The 15,964-nt window shown below is 43.0% G+C and overlaps 1 protein-coding gene across 3 annotated transcripts in view; it reads right to left on the bottom strand.

Annotated features, from left to right (window-relative positions):
- Window positions 1–15,964, bottom strand: part of GLI3 (GLI family zinc finger 3) — a 213,953-nt gene that overhangs the window by 138,235 nt on the left and 59,754 nt on the right. For all 3 annotated transcript variants that reach the window (XM_074575610.1, XM_074575608.1, XM_074575609.1), the window contains exon 3: window positions 8,081–8,323. In XM_074575610.1, the coding sequence (XP_074431711.1) occupies window positions 8,081–8,323 (243 nt within the window). The remainder of the gene's footprint in view (window positions 1–8,080; window positions 8,324–15,964) is intronic.

The raw sequence follows: 15,964 nt of genomic DNA on the forward strand, positions 1-15,964 counted from the left end.
GGAAGCGTTCCTGAAATGATCTCCAAACTCAGATGTGACCCACTGAACAGGCTCAAGAGCCCCAGTTGTAAGTAATTTGAGTAGTGTTTTAATAAGAGGTTAGAGAGTACTGCCTAAAGTACCCAAGAGCCAGGCTAAGAGGAAGCTAATTGGGTTGCTAGGTGGGAATAAAAGGCAGCAGAGGCTATGGCTAAGAGGCTCTCCTCCTAAGTACTGAGCTCAATCAATAGGAATAAAGCTGTATCCACTAGTGATCCTGAAAATGGTTCAGCAACCAAAGCATTTAAACTGTGTTAAAAGTAAAGGCCTGTTCAACACTGGACTGCAAGAGGAGGACAAAGCTGGTGCTGAGAGAATTCCATGGGACTATCTTGAAATTGCACCTTGTCATCAGGAGCCACGCTGCCTTTCAAAAGCTCCCTGGATGAGTCCTTGCCACAGGGAGAGTGGGCTCATGGTGCCCCCACACTGCCATTACCCCCACTGCCCGGCTGGAGGCATCCTCTGGAACACAACAGCCTCCTTCAGTACCCACACGTTTGGGATTCCCCGGCCCCAAGGGCAGCAGTAAGGAAGGATCCAGATCTTGGTGACAAGCAGCCAGGATGCAACAAAATTAACACAAGGGAAGCGTGAAAGAGGAGCACCCTGTAAACATTAGTTACTCTGCAATCCAATTATTGCCACAGATTTCTTCACAAGAGTTGGACAATGGGAGTGGGCAAGGGGATAAAAAAAGAGCTGAACTTAAATGTTTATTTTCTACATTTGGACACACTAATTTAAATGCCCTGTTACAACACTGATATGGGTTCAGCTGCCTAAACACAGATACATTGTGCCATCTCAGACCCGTAAGGCATCTGAGACATTCATACAGAGTTACCAGATATGACACAGGATGTACTGAAGATCTGTCTTTCCAGGGTGGAAGACACAGACCAACTAGGATCCTCCCAGGCATGAAAATGGCATTTGAAACCTCTGCTCAGGCAACTGCATTCCCTCTATCGCATCAACCAGATGGAAAACCACCAACGCAAGAGAACCATTTCCCTGGCAGCGTAAAGCGCTGCACAGCGGTTAAGTACATGGCTTGCACTCACCAGCTCAGGAGAACCTGCTTCAGTTCTTGATGAAAATCATGATCACTGATCCAGCACCTGGTTCACATGTTCCCCATGCTTTGCCATGAAGATTCAAGTTGTCGCAGCCACAAAACTCCTTAACAGATAACATCTAACACCAAAAACTGCGTGAGGCTAAGTTCCAGCTAACCTTTTTTAAAGCTCTAAGCAGCCAAGTCAAAGAAGCTGCTTTTCAAACCGTGACCCCTTGGCCAAGAAATGCTTACAGGGTAAAGCACTCATAAAAAGCTGACTGACGGACAGCAACCTCAGGCACCATGGGATGCTTCAAAATTTGCAACAAACAATACTTATCTTCCTTTGGCCACTATTTCTCTACATACCTGTCATACTCAGCTAACGCCTTGCACCACACAGCCTCAAGAATAGCACAAAGATCACTCTGATAACTAATAAAAAGAGAAAACTAATGATCTTGCCTGCTGAAGTGTCAGTAATGAGCACAATAGCTATGCGTCAGGCTGTAGGGGTTTTTAGGGGGCTTTGGTGGTTGTTTTCAGAACACAGCAATGGGAGTACCATATCTCCTGCATGCTAGCGGATCTCTAGGAGGGAAGAGGAAACTTTATCAAAACTTTTCAACTCAGACTTTTATGGCTTCTAAATTCCACCCCCCCACACACACACACGCACCCTTCCAGCTGCTGATGCTATAGAAGTTACCACGTAGGGACACAAAATCAGTCCAAACCCACTACAGATCTTGTCACAAGGCTCTTAAAGACAGAAATGTCCACGTCTCAAGGGACACAGCAACTTTGAAGAAGCTTTTTATTCTCTTCTGATTTAGGGAGAACTGATCTGCCTTGAGGCTAAAGAGATGGATTATATTATTTCTTGGCTTTTTTTTTTTTTCTCTCCAGAGTTCTTAACTATGATTCTATGGCTTTAAGCAATGTATTCTGTCTCCTTCCATGACGGCAATATACAACAAATACATCCCCTAAAGCATCTAAAAAAGCTTTAGCTGACAAACCAAATCAAATCTGTGAAAGAGGTAAGGTTTTTTTGCATTTATCCGCTGCCTTTATCTTTCCTATTCTGAAAAAAAAAAAAAAAACCCCAAAACAAAAACAAACCACCTCACCCCATATCTTACATGCACTTGAACAACCCAAAAAAGGAGATACTAACAGAACTCATCTGCTTCTCAGAAGGCTCCATACCCAGTAGTGCCTGGCAGATAAATTCTCTTAGGTACCACAGAGAAAGAAATAATTTTTTTCTTTTTTTAAATGTGATCCTTAGGACATTTGTAAAATTTTGAAGTCCAAAAGAATTACAAGGCCATAAGAGACCTCATAAATATCCTATTCTACCCTCCACACAAACAGGATCACTTCTTTCTATGTGATTGCCTATAGTTTCCAGCTGAAGTTAATCCTACTGATAATGACAAGAAAACAGTCAATATTTGAAGACTTAAAAACAAAACAAAGCAAAAAAAACAAAAAAAAAAACCACTAGAAGATCACCTTTCAGCTTCGCAGCAACATCACATTTCAAGGCCTTTCAAGTATTGGCAGTTCCGCACCCTGTCTGACTGAAAAAATCCAGTAGAAGAAAGGATGTCTCTTTGTGCTACTTCTAGCTGTGAATCTATGGCTGCAATTGTTACTTCGAAATGAGAGGACCATGCTCTCAGGGGAGAGCAACTCCAGGGCTCTCAAGAGACCCCACTTATTACACAGAAAGACTCCAAAGAAAGGGGCAGGAGTACTTGCAGTGAGAACAACTTCCCCAAAACAACCAGGGAGGTTTGGGAGGCATCCTGGAGAATATATTTCCATTTATAAGCTGCTGTTAAGCTTACAAGGTCTGCAGCACCTTCCCAAATTTCAAACTGAAGTTGCCTCTGACCCCAACTTTGATTTTGGGAGCAGTAACATTTTTTGTTGGAGGCTACTGAAAAATACTACTACATTTTGGATTTTTATCCCCCCAAAAAGTTTTTGCAAACATGGTAATTTTCTTAAAGACCAACATTTCAGTTGCTCAGCTAACACCAGTAATCTGACATTCACTTTTATACTAGAGGTTTTTTTTCCTGTGAGTTGTATTAAAAGCTTTAGATTTTACTTTTTTCAACTCCCCCTCCTTGACAAGATTTGGAACCCACCCCATAAATCACTGTCAGTGGAGAGTTTTGTTACTAGAGCATTTAAGCCCCTCCCCTGCAAAATGCTGCAGAAAGAGATGAAGTAGGGCTCAGATTTTCAGATGTATTTAAGAGACTAAACTCACTTCAAAACTGAAAAGCCCATAAATGTCTTTAAAGACCCCAGCCCTAAGTCTCTACAAAGATTCCCCACTGGCACTCTCCTACTGCTCTCCAACAAGGCTGGGGGGAAACTCTACAAAAAGCTGTCCCAGGCTCCTACCAGCCAGTGACACTGGGAAGCTAGAGGTGAGCTAAAAGTGCCTACTTTGAGACTATCCAAAAGCATCTCGATTGTCCCTCCAGAGTCCCAAAACGTGCCAGGGAGAGAACAGTGGAGGCCACCGGCGCCTCCGTCTGCAAAGCAAATGGAGACGCCCTTCCATGAGCTCATCTGCTGGTGGTGACCTGAACTGCTCTTGCTGTCCAGTGCACCACACATAGCTGGCCATCACGGTTCAAGCCATGTTACTGTGAAAAGTCATTGCTTTTTAATTACTACATTTTAAAGCAGTGCTTCTAGTTACCAGTTTGCATTTGCAGAAACAGAATCTAATTTCCGCACCACCACCACCCCCTGCCCCCTTTTTCCTTTTCTATAGGGAGATGAAGGGAGGGGGATTCCTGTCAATAGAAATTAAAACGCAGTAAATAATGAACAAATGCACCTAGTGAACCAGGACTGTATATTCCTTGCTGTGGTCTTTTGTTCACATTGCAAATCAATTTTGAGATGACACTAACACTGGGTAACCTAATCCAGGCAGTTATGAGGGGTCCCATCCTTACAAAACACAAGTCCAGGCACAGTCAGTGGGAACTGAGGGCAATCAATACGTTTGGAGGGTTAATCCCATGAAATGTGCAATAAGCAGTTCCCGCTTCCCCAGATACAGAAGCTTCAAAACGAGCAGAATAAATCCCCACTAAGGAAAAAGAAAAAAAAAAAAAAGTTGAGTTTCTGCTTTCAGCTACATTCAGTGCACCCTCTTTGAGATGAAGGGATGTACCAAAAAGAATCCTGCCAGAGCCATTCCTGTATATACAAATTTTTAGATCAGAGCCAACTGATCTGTCACAGCTTTTTACTTAAGATAATTCTTCAGGCTTTACTAATTAGGAACTAACAATTCTTTCAGATGAGCTGTGAAACCCAGGGAAGAATACCAGCAGTATGTTTTAAATCAAAGTGTTTACATCAGGAATGATTCATTTTTTCCATGAGGAATGACTTGTGAGACAGGCAGTCTTAGCACTGCCATAAATCTGCGTGGGAATTAAAATTGGGGAAGAGAGTAACAAAGGGAAGTTGCTATCCCCACCTCCCTTGCCTCAGCCCCACCTCTAGAGACAGAATTTACATTAACAAGGGGCTCCAAGTACAACTGCAATCAGTGTTTGAGAAACACAGGGCTTTAAATCCATTTAAGAACCACTGCAACTAAGCTCAGTAACCCTCCTCTCCTCAATACTGAGGTGCAACGCATGACAGGAAGCTCCAGCATGTTTTTTCATCTGCCCTAAAAAGTTTTTAAAAAGTTTAAAAAAACCCAACCAGCCTTTGTGACCATTGTTTAAATGATCCTTAAGAAATCCATAACAAAAAAAAGAAAACAAATTTTCTTGTTTAGCCCTATGTGTTTTCCCTTTTATCTGTTGGAGGACAGAGGGCTGTGGGCTGAGCACGAGACCGCTCTCTCGTTCTCAGTTGCTAAATGGTTGAGGAGCTCTCTGGCAGTGCAGAAGGGCCACTAGCTCCATAGCATATTTCATCCCAGCTGTTTGAAAAGCTGGTCCACTTGAAACACAACCATTATCCCCACCCACACTCTGCAAGAGAGCAAAATTCCCCTCAATGAGGTATTTATTCCACATACATGGTAACTATTATTCCCAACGTTTACGACATCAGTCATTTTAATTAGGAAAAAAATAACAACAACAGAAATCCTACAATGCACATACACAGAGACACACAGATTACATGTAGAAATGCAAAGCATTCAAGTTGTTTCTAATAACTGCCGCTCCTGGAGGGGACATGCGTTCCACACACAATTGACTTAAATGCTCTTTTCTTGCCATAAAGATACACAGATGTCCTTCTTCAAAAAAATTATTTTCCCTTTTCCTGCGTTACAGGAAGCCTGCCCACACTTTTAAATACAAAGTGGGTATAAATAGAAGCACAAATTAGGCATCTTGAAAAGTCTATATTTTCCAACCACAGCGAAACTAAGGAATTACTGTGAGTGTTTACATACCCAACTATGTTGAATTAAAACAGTATTTTCTACCCATATGCCCAGCAAAACTGGCAAGAAACTAAGGAAGAGAAGGATAGCCTTGCTGGTTCTTCACCTGTTGCCACAGTGGGACTGGGCTATGTTTACATTATTCAGCCTTCTTCATATGGACCACTCTAAGTGTCAGCCTGAATATAGTCACCACTTTGATGAAAGCATGTCTTACATATATAAATGATACAACTACTATGAAAATTTCAGTAAGTCTGTCTGCTTTCCTCTAAATCTAAGTAGACGTTTGTCTCTTTAGTTGTCCTTCTGTATCACATCTATTAAAGGTAAATAAAAGCATGACAGCTCCTTATATGACATTAATAGCTTGAGGGATTTTATAAATCAGTGAGTACAAGTGTACAACAAGCTACAGCAGCAGTGAAGCAGGTCTGCCAATCTCATGTTTTCTGACTAAGTCTTCTGCTTTACGATCATGTTGCTCATTTAAAATTAACTCCTCTCCTGTTTTTCTACTGTTACATGCTGGATAACTTCTGCTCTTCTCTCAACTTCTGACACCAGTGTTTTTCTGGTAGCCCAAACATCCTAACTAGCTAGCATTACTGGTCACAGCAGTTTCATTAAATCTTGAGAACTCTTGTCAAAAGGCAGATTCAATACAATAAAACTAAATAAACTAAATGCAAACCACTCAGGCTCATTCTGACCAGCGAGCCCTTTTTCTTCAGTCTGAATCTTCACTAGTATCAGGAACACTTTGAACTAGATTTAAGAGGTGAGCTGGCAGCTGGTCAGATGGTCAAAATGGCAATCGTCACCATTAAATTCAACATAAGGTTTGGGGGTTGTTTTTGTCACACATTTCATCTCTCACCAGCTGTACCACATACAAACAGAGAAGCTATAGAAGCTATTTTGCTTTCCCAATAAGATTTTTTTTTTTTTTTTTTTTTAAAGTGAGAGTTGGGGGTTGCATTAACAAACCGTAAGCTACGAATGGTGTCTCCAACCCACAAGCTAGTATTTCTACGCACTGCTGCTTGTGAGCAGTCGTTTGTTCTGCACATTCACGCCTCTCTGGCAGAGAAGTCTGCTGCTGGTGTGCTGCGGCACATCCTCCTCAGAAAGATGAGTAACTCCCCCAGAGGGTTTGTGCAGGGCTGTGCGAGAGAGGAGGAGGAGGAGGAGGGTGTACAGAAACCGACTGCCTACACTGGAAGAGAGCTCAAAAGCCCAACTGCAAACTTTTCCCCTAAATACTGATCTAAACTATAAGGACAACAAGTGTTCATTTTCTGATAATACCTCCATCCTTATTAACAATCAGGCTTTTTTTTTTTTTTTTTAAAAAGGAGGTTGGTGAGACTTAAGGTTGTGCGAGACATACTTTGATCTGCACCCTGATGAGTGAACATTCCCTTTTGCTGCTAGCCCAACTAATGAAGGGATAAAATTAGCTTTTATCCCTAGCACTTTCTTTAGCAAAAAAACATGCACTAATCAGCTGTCCTCACTAATCAGTCGTCTGGCTAATGACCTTTTGCCTTAAAACACTAAAATTTCTGAATGATGTGGAAAAAAAAAAAACCCAATGCAGACTGGCCCCTCTTTGTGGGTCTTAAGCCTATCATCTGGAACTGGAGACTGGAAGGTTAAATGGCAAATCTGTATCCTGACTGGGTGATAAATCTATAATCAAAAGGCACAAGCCTTGACACCTCAAGATGTACTTCATTACTACACAACTAAATGATTATTTTTCTCTTTCTTTTTTTGTAAACTAGAAGCAGATGAAAAAAATTGCTTAACTCCCTCATATTTTGCCTGTGAGAAATCCATTCCACATCTGTGTTCAAGTGTCAGTTAATTTCTTACTTTTTTATTAATGCCTGAGCAGGAATTCAGAAGTTGAAACCATTTGCCTTCCTTCCTCCCCCCCAACTTCAGGGAACTGTAGCTGGGGAAGAAAATTGCAAAACCACTCCATCAGCCCACATACTCAAACACGCACGTGAACTGCTAAAAAACCTCCAAAACAAAACCAACCCCCCCAAAACATGGCAATAAACCTTCCAATCCCCCCTCCTCCGAATTCTCATTGTACAAGGCACAGTCCTTCCTCCTCTTAATACCATACTTTAACATTGTTTTAAAAGACGGATTTTAAGGCCTGTTTCATTTTCCTTCTATGCTTTCTTTAATGAGGCTTTTTTTTTCCTCATGTATTAAGGAGGTGGAGCAAACGCAACCCTGGATGGCTAAGGAGGATTAGCAACAGATGAGATGTCTTGTGGAAGTTGCTTTGCAGAGGCCTGTGGTAGTTTCGAGCTGCAATACAACTGCACCCTGGTTTTTAACTTCAAAAAAAAAAAAAAAGGTTGTATTTACCTCAACCCCCCTCCCAGTCAAAGCCATTCTCCCTAGGGACGATGCAAGGCGACAAATAAAATTACTTTAAATTTGACAGCCTTCCAACTTTGCACCCCCAAAACGAACCAGCAATCGATACTCACGGTAATGAGGGTCCATGTAACCGTTTCGGGGGTCCATGGTAAAGAGAGTCCCGCGGTAAGGTACAGAAGGTTCGGGAAGGTGCGATATAGATCCATGGATCTCCTTCTTGATTAATGAGGCCCTTTCCTCGCTCGACGTGGAAGGCTCTTCACTGATCTTGCCGAGGCCTTGCCCACCCTGCGGCTGCATTGTGATCGCGTTCCTTCTCTCTCTGTGATAGGTCTGCCCAGGACTTTCATCCTCTGCAAAAAAAACGAGGGAGAAGAAAGAGAGAAGGGAAGGAGAAAGAGACACACACTTTTAGCCCATTTATAGCAAATGCAATAAAGAAAAGTTCTCCCCCCACCTCCTCCCCCCCGCTTTCTTCCTCCTCACTACCCCCCTCCTCACGGTGTAAGTTTGTGACAGTGGGTGCACGCGTGGCTATGAGAGATGGTCTGTGGCTACGAGAGCGGGCGGCTGCCGAGCGGTAGATCATCGTCACCCATGCGCCGATGCTCCTACCGGCGGGGCTATCAATCCTGTGAGAGGAGACACGGGCTTGCTGTTTTCTTGCCTCTGGGACAAGGAGACTGGGAGTTTGGGCTGCCTGACAGGGAGGCAAAAAAAACAATTTGTCACCAAGAGGAGAAGATGAACCTGGCTGGCTGGGCCTAAATCAAACCTAGCCACCCACCGCCGCTCCACAGCCCAGCTCCAGTCCCCAGAGATTTGCTTGTGGGAGAGGCTGGAGCCTTGCAGGAAGGTGGTTAGCAATCAGAAGTAAGGTGGACAACAATAAAATGGGTAAAATCACCCAAAATACAGCACCAGCAGTTTCAGGCAGGCACAAGTGAGGCCAGCCGCTCTTGAGTGTCACCACATGGATGTGTGTGCAGGGTGGTGGAGCACACTCCCCCCTCCCTCTTTTTTTCCATATCCCCACAGACAAACCCACAAATTCCTAATGAACGAGGGGAAAATAAAAAGGGGGAGGGGGGAATAACCATAAAAATAAGGAGGGTGAAACCTAAGCCCTAGTCTGGAATAAGCCTCCAGGCCTGTGGTACCACTTGTGAGGGAAAAAGGGCCTCCTGATGATGGCTCCACCACCAGCCTCCCTTGCAGGCAGCCCCAGGAGTGGGTGCTGGACCAACCCTCTGCTCCCATGTGAGTTTTAACCCCCTATGGACCATGTACACCCTTCGAAAGCCCAGACCAAATGGTTCTGTTCCTCAACAGACAGATGCACGTTCCCAGGTACATTTCACAGGTGCCACGTGGCGGAGGGGTTTTGTTAGCTACACAAGTCTCTACTGTAAATGCACTCCTTCAGTTGCACTATTGCTTTAAAACACAGAGACATTTCTCTGAACAAGCACAACTGCTGGCTGTAATCCTTGGTGCAACACCCATGCTCCAGGTACAGCCTTGTTCAAATCAATCACGCTGCACGTATGGGTGTACACCAGTACATCTTGAAGAAGTACTGATAAATACACTTAGCTTCAGAAGCTGCTCAGCAGTTCTAGAAGTTCATGAGGAACCTCAGATTATTAAACACCGTGCACAAAAAAGGTAACTAGAAAGAGAATTAAAACACCTTTAGGAAATAAAACTAAGGTACACTTACTCTACAACCCACGTGCAAGGAAGGATCATTGACAACCGTGCCAAGATTGCACTTCAGTTGTCAGAGATTTGAGGTCAGGGCTAAGTTTTTCACTTGCACTTTGCCCTGGTGTACTTGTTCACACAGCAAAAGCAGCAGCCAGCAATTCACCAGGAGACTACTTTCACCAAGCCTGACACCAGTGTAACTCAACCTATTTGCCTTCATGTGACTTCGATCAGAAACACGCTCCCTGCCTACAGATACGTGCAGCTGAATTTTGGCCTTTATATGCACAAACTAGCTACACCATTGCTTTGAATGTGGTGCTGGCCAGGCTTCTCCCTTCCCCCTCTCCTCCCAAGTAGTAACGACAGGAAAACCCAGCAGCGTAGCCTATTGAGCACTTAATTATTTTTCTATCTCCAAGTATTACAGCAACTGGAGTCTGCTGACTTATCAGCATCTTCCAGGGACCAAATTCTTTTTACAGCCAGCAGTAATTCTCCATACATAGCATTTCCAGGGTTGGGTCTGAGGAGAAAGAGTTAATGGAAACAGACAACAACACTGCAGAGTTTAAACCCTTTGCCCTTTTCTACTTTTTATTAATATGCACAGGCACCAGTCGCTGCTCTGAATTAGCAGGGTTTAAGGTTTCAACTTTTTACACTGAAGCTGGTTTTAGTTAGAGAACTGCAAAAGGGAGCCTAAAACTTTAAAACTTATATGAGGTTTTTAGAAAGCTGCTTGTATAACTAAAAAATAAATCACCCCAAAGTCATATTTTCCATCACATTTCTCTCTAGCCGGAGTCTTTTATGTTAAATTTCAACCTAGAGTGAACTTTCACTGATGAGATGTAAACTCTTGTAAAAATAGGGGATTACACTCCATTTGAAATCCTGACAGACCCTTAAGCAGAGCAAGCTAACCTGTGCTACCACAATACAGAAAGCAGCAAGCTGGAGTGATCTGTGGGGCCCTATAATCAATCCGAGGATCAGATAGGATTTCAGTTCTTTTACTCTTCCATATAAAGCTAATATTTGTTAAAACTGCCATCCTGGGGTACAACAAGAAGCTGACGTCTGTCTGCAGGCTCCACTTTTATTTTTTCCTTCTCAAAACATGCATGTGTCATGAATCAAGGTACTAGTCACTGCTATGGAACAAGCCGAATTTCCAAATTGCTGAATGAAATTCAAAACCTACTTTCAGTAACTTTGAAACTAAAGGAAAAATGTGTTTTGTTTTAATAAACTTTCTTTTTTTTGGTTCCTCAAGGAAAAAAAAAAAAAAGAGAAACAAAAAAGCAGTATTTTTTCCTTCTGCATCAACCATCTCTCTCCCCATTATGAAATGTAAGAAATCAAACATTTCTGTATACTGTCTGCCATGTAAAAACTCCCCCAGAAGAATATTTTTTTTTTTTAAGTAAACATGACAGCATTTTTGCAATAGTAAAGCCTATTAAACAGCAAAACCTCTCCCTAAACTTCACGCTCCACACCTCTGAGCTGCTTTTGATAGGGGACCAATGAGAAATTTGACACCACCCGCGCTCCAGGACACGGACAGACGAGCGGTTTGCGGGAGCTCCCCGAGCACCAAGCGGGAAACTCCTCTTGCAGTAATGCTACCGACTCTCACAACGGCAGGCGAGCCACTCCAGCGCGCCAAAAGGCAAAAGCTGTCTAATCTTGTTCTGTTGGAGACGAATCGTTCAATAAAGTTTTAAGAGTAAGTGCGTGGGCAAGCCATGCCAGGCCAAATTATTGACAGAAACATACTGTCCACCATGGCAACAAGTGGGACTCTACAGCAAAAATGTAAGCAAACAGCCCACTTCTCCGGCAGCATCTGCCAAAGGGGTTTACAGCCAAATACACAACAACTGTTACTGCTCTGCTCACGTTTTAGAAGTGGGCAGCTTTAGGGTCAAAAGAAATATCTGATTTACTAAAAATCTTGCAGAGAGATGAATGCCGAAGTTAAAGGGACTGATCCTCCCTCATCTCCACCTGCTTCCCGCTGGTGGGACCCCACTGACTCCAGCATAGTTCATCCCACCTTTTGTGGGTGTAAGAGAGGGGTTAAATAAGAAAAGAAAAAAAAAAGTAATCAGGCCCCAAGAGCAATCTGTATAAGCTTCTCTTTCTTCATGTATACCCTACTCTGCCTTAACAAGCCAGTAGCCAGAGACACGTGTTATCAGCGCCCAGCCTGGAACGATCACATTAATCCAAGATTCCCATCCACTGAGAAATACCTGATTTAGTCCTGCTATTCTGATCAGAAGCACTTTTTATTAGAAGTGCTGAGCACCAAGAAGCACTTCATTTAATCAACGAGCTTTTTCAAAAAACTCACACTGGACAGCATGCCTGAGTAAACATACTTTTTAATTGCTCAGCTAATTTACCTAGAAAATTAGAAATCGGGACAAACTAAAACCTAATGCAAAAATCCATTAAACTTTTCCCTGTTGAACTTTTTTTGCCTTTTTTTTTTAATTGTAGACCAAGACAAAATAGAAGCTTTTTTATTTTAAACCTCAAAGTCAGCAACTAAAGAAAAGTTGAAATCTGTTGATACACCACACTAAAAATCAGTCTCAACACACTTCAGAGACCCCTGCTTAAACAGGACAACCCGAGCCCAGTTAAATCTGTTTTTGTATTAAGTTTCATTGCCGCATTTCTGCATGCAACTTGCGGAAGAGCGTTACTGTCTCATGAGTGATCTGCCAACACACTTAGGCTGGGTAAAAGAAGAGACAAGGTACTTACAACTCAGTCCAAGAGACCCTGGCTGACGCTCCCTCCAAGCTCTTCTCTTGACCAAAATTCTGTGGCTACCGGGACGTGGGCATTCCTCCCTCTCTTTTCCTCTCTCTCCCTGTTCCCCCCCTCTCCCCGTCTCCCTCCCTCTCTCTCAGAGGCAGTGCTTCTCCCATTAGAGGAATTAAAAGTGGTTGGTGCCATGCTAAATTTAACAAGCTCATTAGTATTCTTCCTGTGTGCTTCCTAGTGAACTCTCCCTATTCAAGCAGCTCTCTCTAGCTGAGGGGTCAGGCGGCTAATCATTAAATCAAACTAATGTCACCCTATCACAATCGGCCTAAGAGAAGGAGGGTTTATTATTTCAGTTTATGCTAAATAAACGGTTTTACAAATGGTCTCCAAGCAAGGTCAACAGCAGCTTCAATTACAAGACAAACTTAACAAGAGTCGCTATAAACCAAGTGCTCCATATTGACCTAAGCACAAGCTCGGCTCCGCATATTGCCACTAGCAGGATTGTACAGGAATGCATATTGTAAAATAAAGGAAAGGGTAATCTTTTCTTCGCCAGAATTTGTGACTGCACAGAGACTGCTCATTCACCTCTCCCCAACCAGCTTGCTGCTCAGCTCAATTCACCCCACACAAAGGCTGAAGACCAGACCTCAATGGACCGAGTGAAACATGTTCAAAACTAGGCTCTCTATTGTGACTGAATTTCTTAACATCTTTTCAAAAAGCGGAGAATGCCTTGAGGCTAAAGGAAGAAACAGGCTAATGGTGAATTGGGAATACTGAGCAAATTTCAGAGCCCTTTCCTCCTAGCTTTTGAGGTTGAAAGCAAGCTCTTTCCTTTCAAGTTTCAAAGTCCTTTTTCCTCCCGCAGTGTCACAGAAGGATTTGAAAAGAAGGTAATTGTGCTCACAGTCCCCCTGATCAGAGCTTACGTCCTATTTCTGGTATTTCGGAATACTTCTTGCAATAATGGTGCATATAGCTCAATCCCTTAACCGTCCTGCACTCTGCAATTGCTCATTAAATGAACAATTGCTGGTATAAAATGCCTTTTATGTTCAAGGTCTGGATATAAGATAAGCATTCTAGTACTCTAAATTTGGTTTACTAAGGAAACTCTCCATCATTAAATTACAAAACTGAAGTTGGAATATCAGTCTTTCCCAGAAAAGTAGCATTTTAGGTTGCTGTGAGCCAGAAGGCGGAGGGGGGGGGGTTAGAATGTAAAGAAGATTGACTACTTAGATTCTTAATAGAATAGATACCTAAATAAGAAAGCAATTTCCCTCACATTTAAGAAGGTCTAATTTTTTGAGACTTGCTATTTTCTTCCTTGAAATGATGCAATAGAGCAATTGCCATGCTCATTAGGACATGTGTATCTGCGCCTTCTTGCATACGCATGCTGATCACTACTCTCTGGCCACCTTAAGAGCAAAGCAGGAGGAAATAAATCTGTAGGACTGTGCCTGCCTTTAAAAAACAGTGCGTGTTGTAACCAAAGTTTTGTTTTGGGTGGGTGCAGTAGTTTAAATTGGGCACTCTCAGTCCCAAGTTTGTTATTTTCCTGCATTTAGAGCAACTCCACATGAAGTACGCGCTCTGGAAACACTAACACAGATAGGAAGCACAACGCTCATAATTGGTTTTAAAAATAGACTCCAACCATAGGACAGGCTACAAAATCTGTTAGATAACAAGTACAGTACTCACTTTCTTTGCAATGCTTAAGCATACCTTATACAAGACTTCTGTGCTTATAAATAGCATACATTATCTGAACTCACCACTGAAAACATATAGATTTATATTCCCCATTTGTAATGGATTTTCAGCTTAGTTTTTTTCCCATTACCATATGTATAGTATTTTCCAGGAACTGATTTGTGACCTTTGGAATATGAATACACGGCTCTTTTCTCTGTTTTGTTTGTTTGTTTGTTTTGAGAAACCTGTTATATTCTTTTGTTTGTCATCTTTAACTTTCACTGGAAGCAACGAGGCAGAAGGCAGACCCAATCCCAACAATACCTACAAAATACTCCACCCCCCATTATTTTCCACAAGTGAGATACACATTCATTTTTGCTGCACCCACAGCACAACTCAATTCAGTCCTTTTTTTGAAAGTAGAGGAAGTCAGAACACAGTGTTATCAATACAGTTTCTGTGACCTTCACAACAGAGCCTGATCCTGCGCTCCTCTGGGTCAATGGCAGAACTCTCACTGACCTGGAGGAGACAAGACTGGGCCTGTACAGAGCTCACACTGCTCCAACGCTAAGTTAGCCATGCGCTGCGATCAGCAGAACATAGCTCACAGCCTTTTCCAGCTGCGCACATAACTCTTCCCTAAGACTGTTGGGGAACTTGCTAATGGTTGCGGCTTAAAATTCAGGTAAACTTTTTCAGGCAGCTAGATCAGAGAGCCTTGTTAGTAGCAATGTCGTTACCTTAATTTCTTGATTATCCAGATGAATTTGCACTGCTTGGTGCCTCCTTAACTGCTCTCAACTAAAACCAAGTGGCTGAAGTTAAACAGACATATATGAAATTATGTAAAATAAAGCCACTTTTAGAGCTTCGTACAAGCAAATAGTTACCGGATTTAACTGAGAGTCTGCATCTACAAATCCCACCATCAGACCTATAGGGAGATGCTAAAAATCTTATTTAAGCTAAAAAAAAATCCTGCTTAGGGAACACAAGAGTTAGTAGCGGACACAGCTGCCTACACACAAAGGCACAGGGGCTGTGGAAACCTCCTTGTCGGTCCTGGGACTCACCCTCAGAAGGCAGACAAGGAGGGTAGGAGGTAGGTCTGGGCTGCCTTGCACTTAATCCTACCTCTCACTGATCATACAGGACATGGGGAGGAAAAAAAACAGAGAAGTAACATTTGGGTATAAGCCTGAAGTTACTGACCTGACGCTCGAGCCATCCTACTGCCTTCAATGACTTTGGATCAAGCCGTGGAAGTTGCTTGCTGCAAACCAGGTTCCCGCAGTGTCCTGTTGGCCAAGTTTGCCTGGAGCTGCCCAGCCGACGGGCCAACCAGCTGATATATAGAGCCTGAGCCTCTGCAATGCCCAGCCCCAGCCCGCGGGGCTGCGGGTCTCAGGGAAGCTAATAGAGGCACTAATTCTCAGCAACTTGCAAGGTCAGGCTCCAAAGGAGTGGGAGCCTCACTTCTGAACGAGCCCTCTCCCAGCCTGTTTCCACACAGGCTTTAAAATAACAAAAACAAACAATTTAAATCAAAACAGCTGAAAACCATTTTCTCCCTTCCCAAGTTCAGGACTACGTGTTTCTCCCATGGCAGACAGTGGATTATTGCAGTGATACTTAACACCGCTGGCGAGCGCAGCCCCCAGCACTCTGGTTTAGGTGTTAGTGACGACATTGACTGCTGCAGGAATAACACTAAACCCTGCAACCCAGGTACCGAGCAGGTGCTGAGCTTTTAAGTTTACCTTCATAGTAAACTTAAG

This window comes from Larus michahellis, chromosome 2 (assembly GCF_964199755.1).
Source record: "Larus michahellis chromosome 2, bLarMic1.1, whole genome shotgun sequence".
Taxonomy (NCBI): domain Eukaryota; kingdom Metazoa; phylum Chordata; class Aves; order Charadriiformes; family Laridae; genus Larus; species Larus michahellis.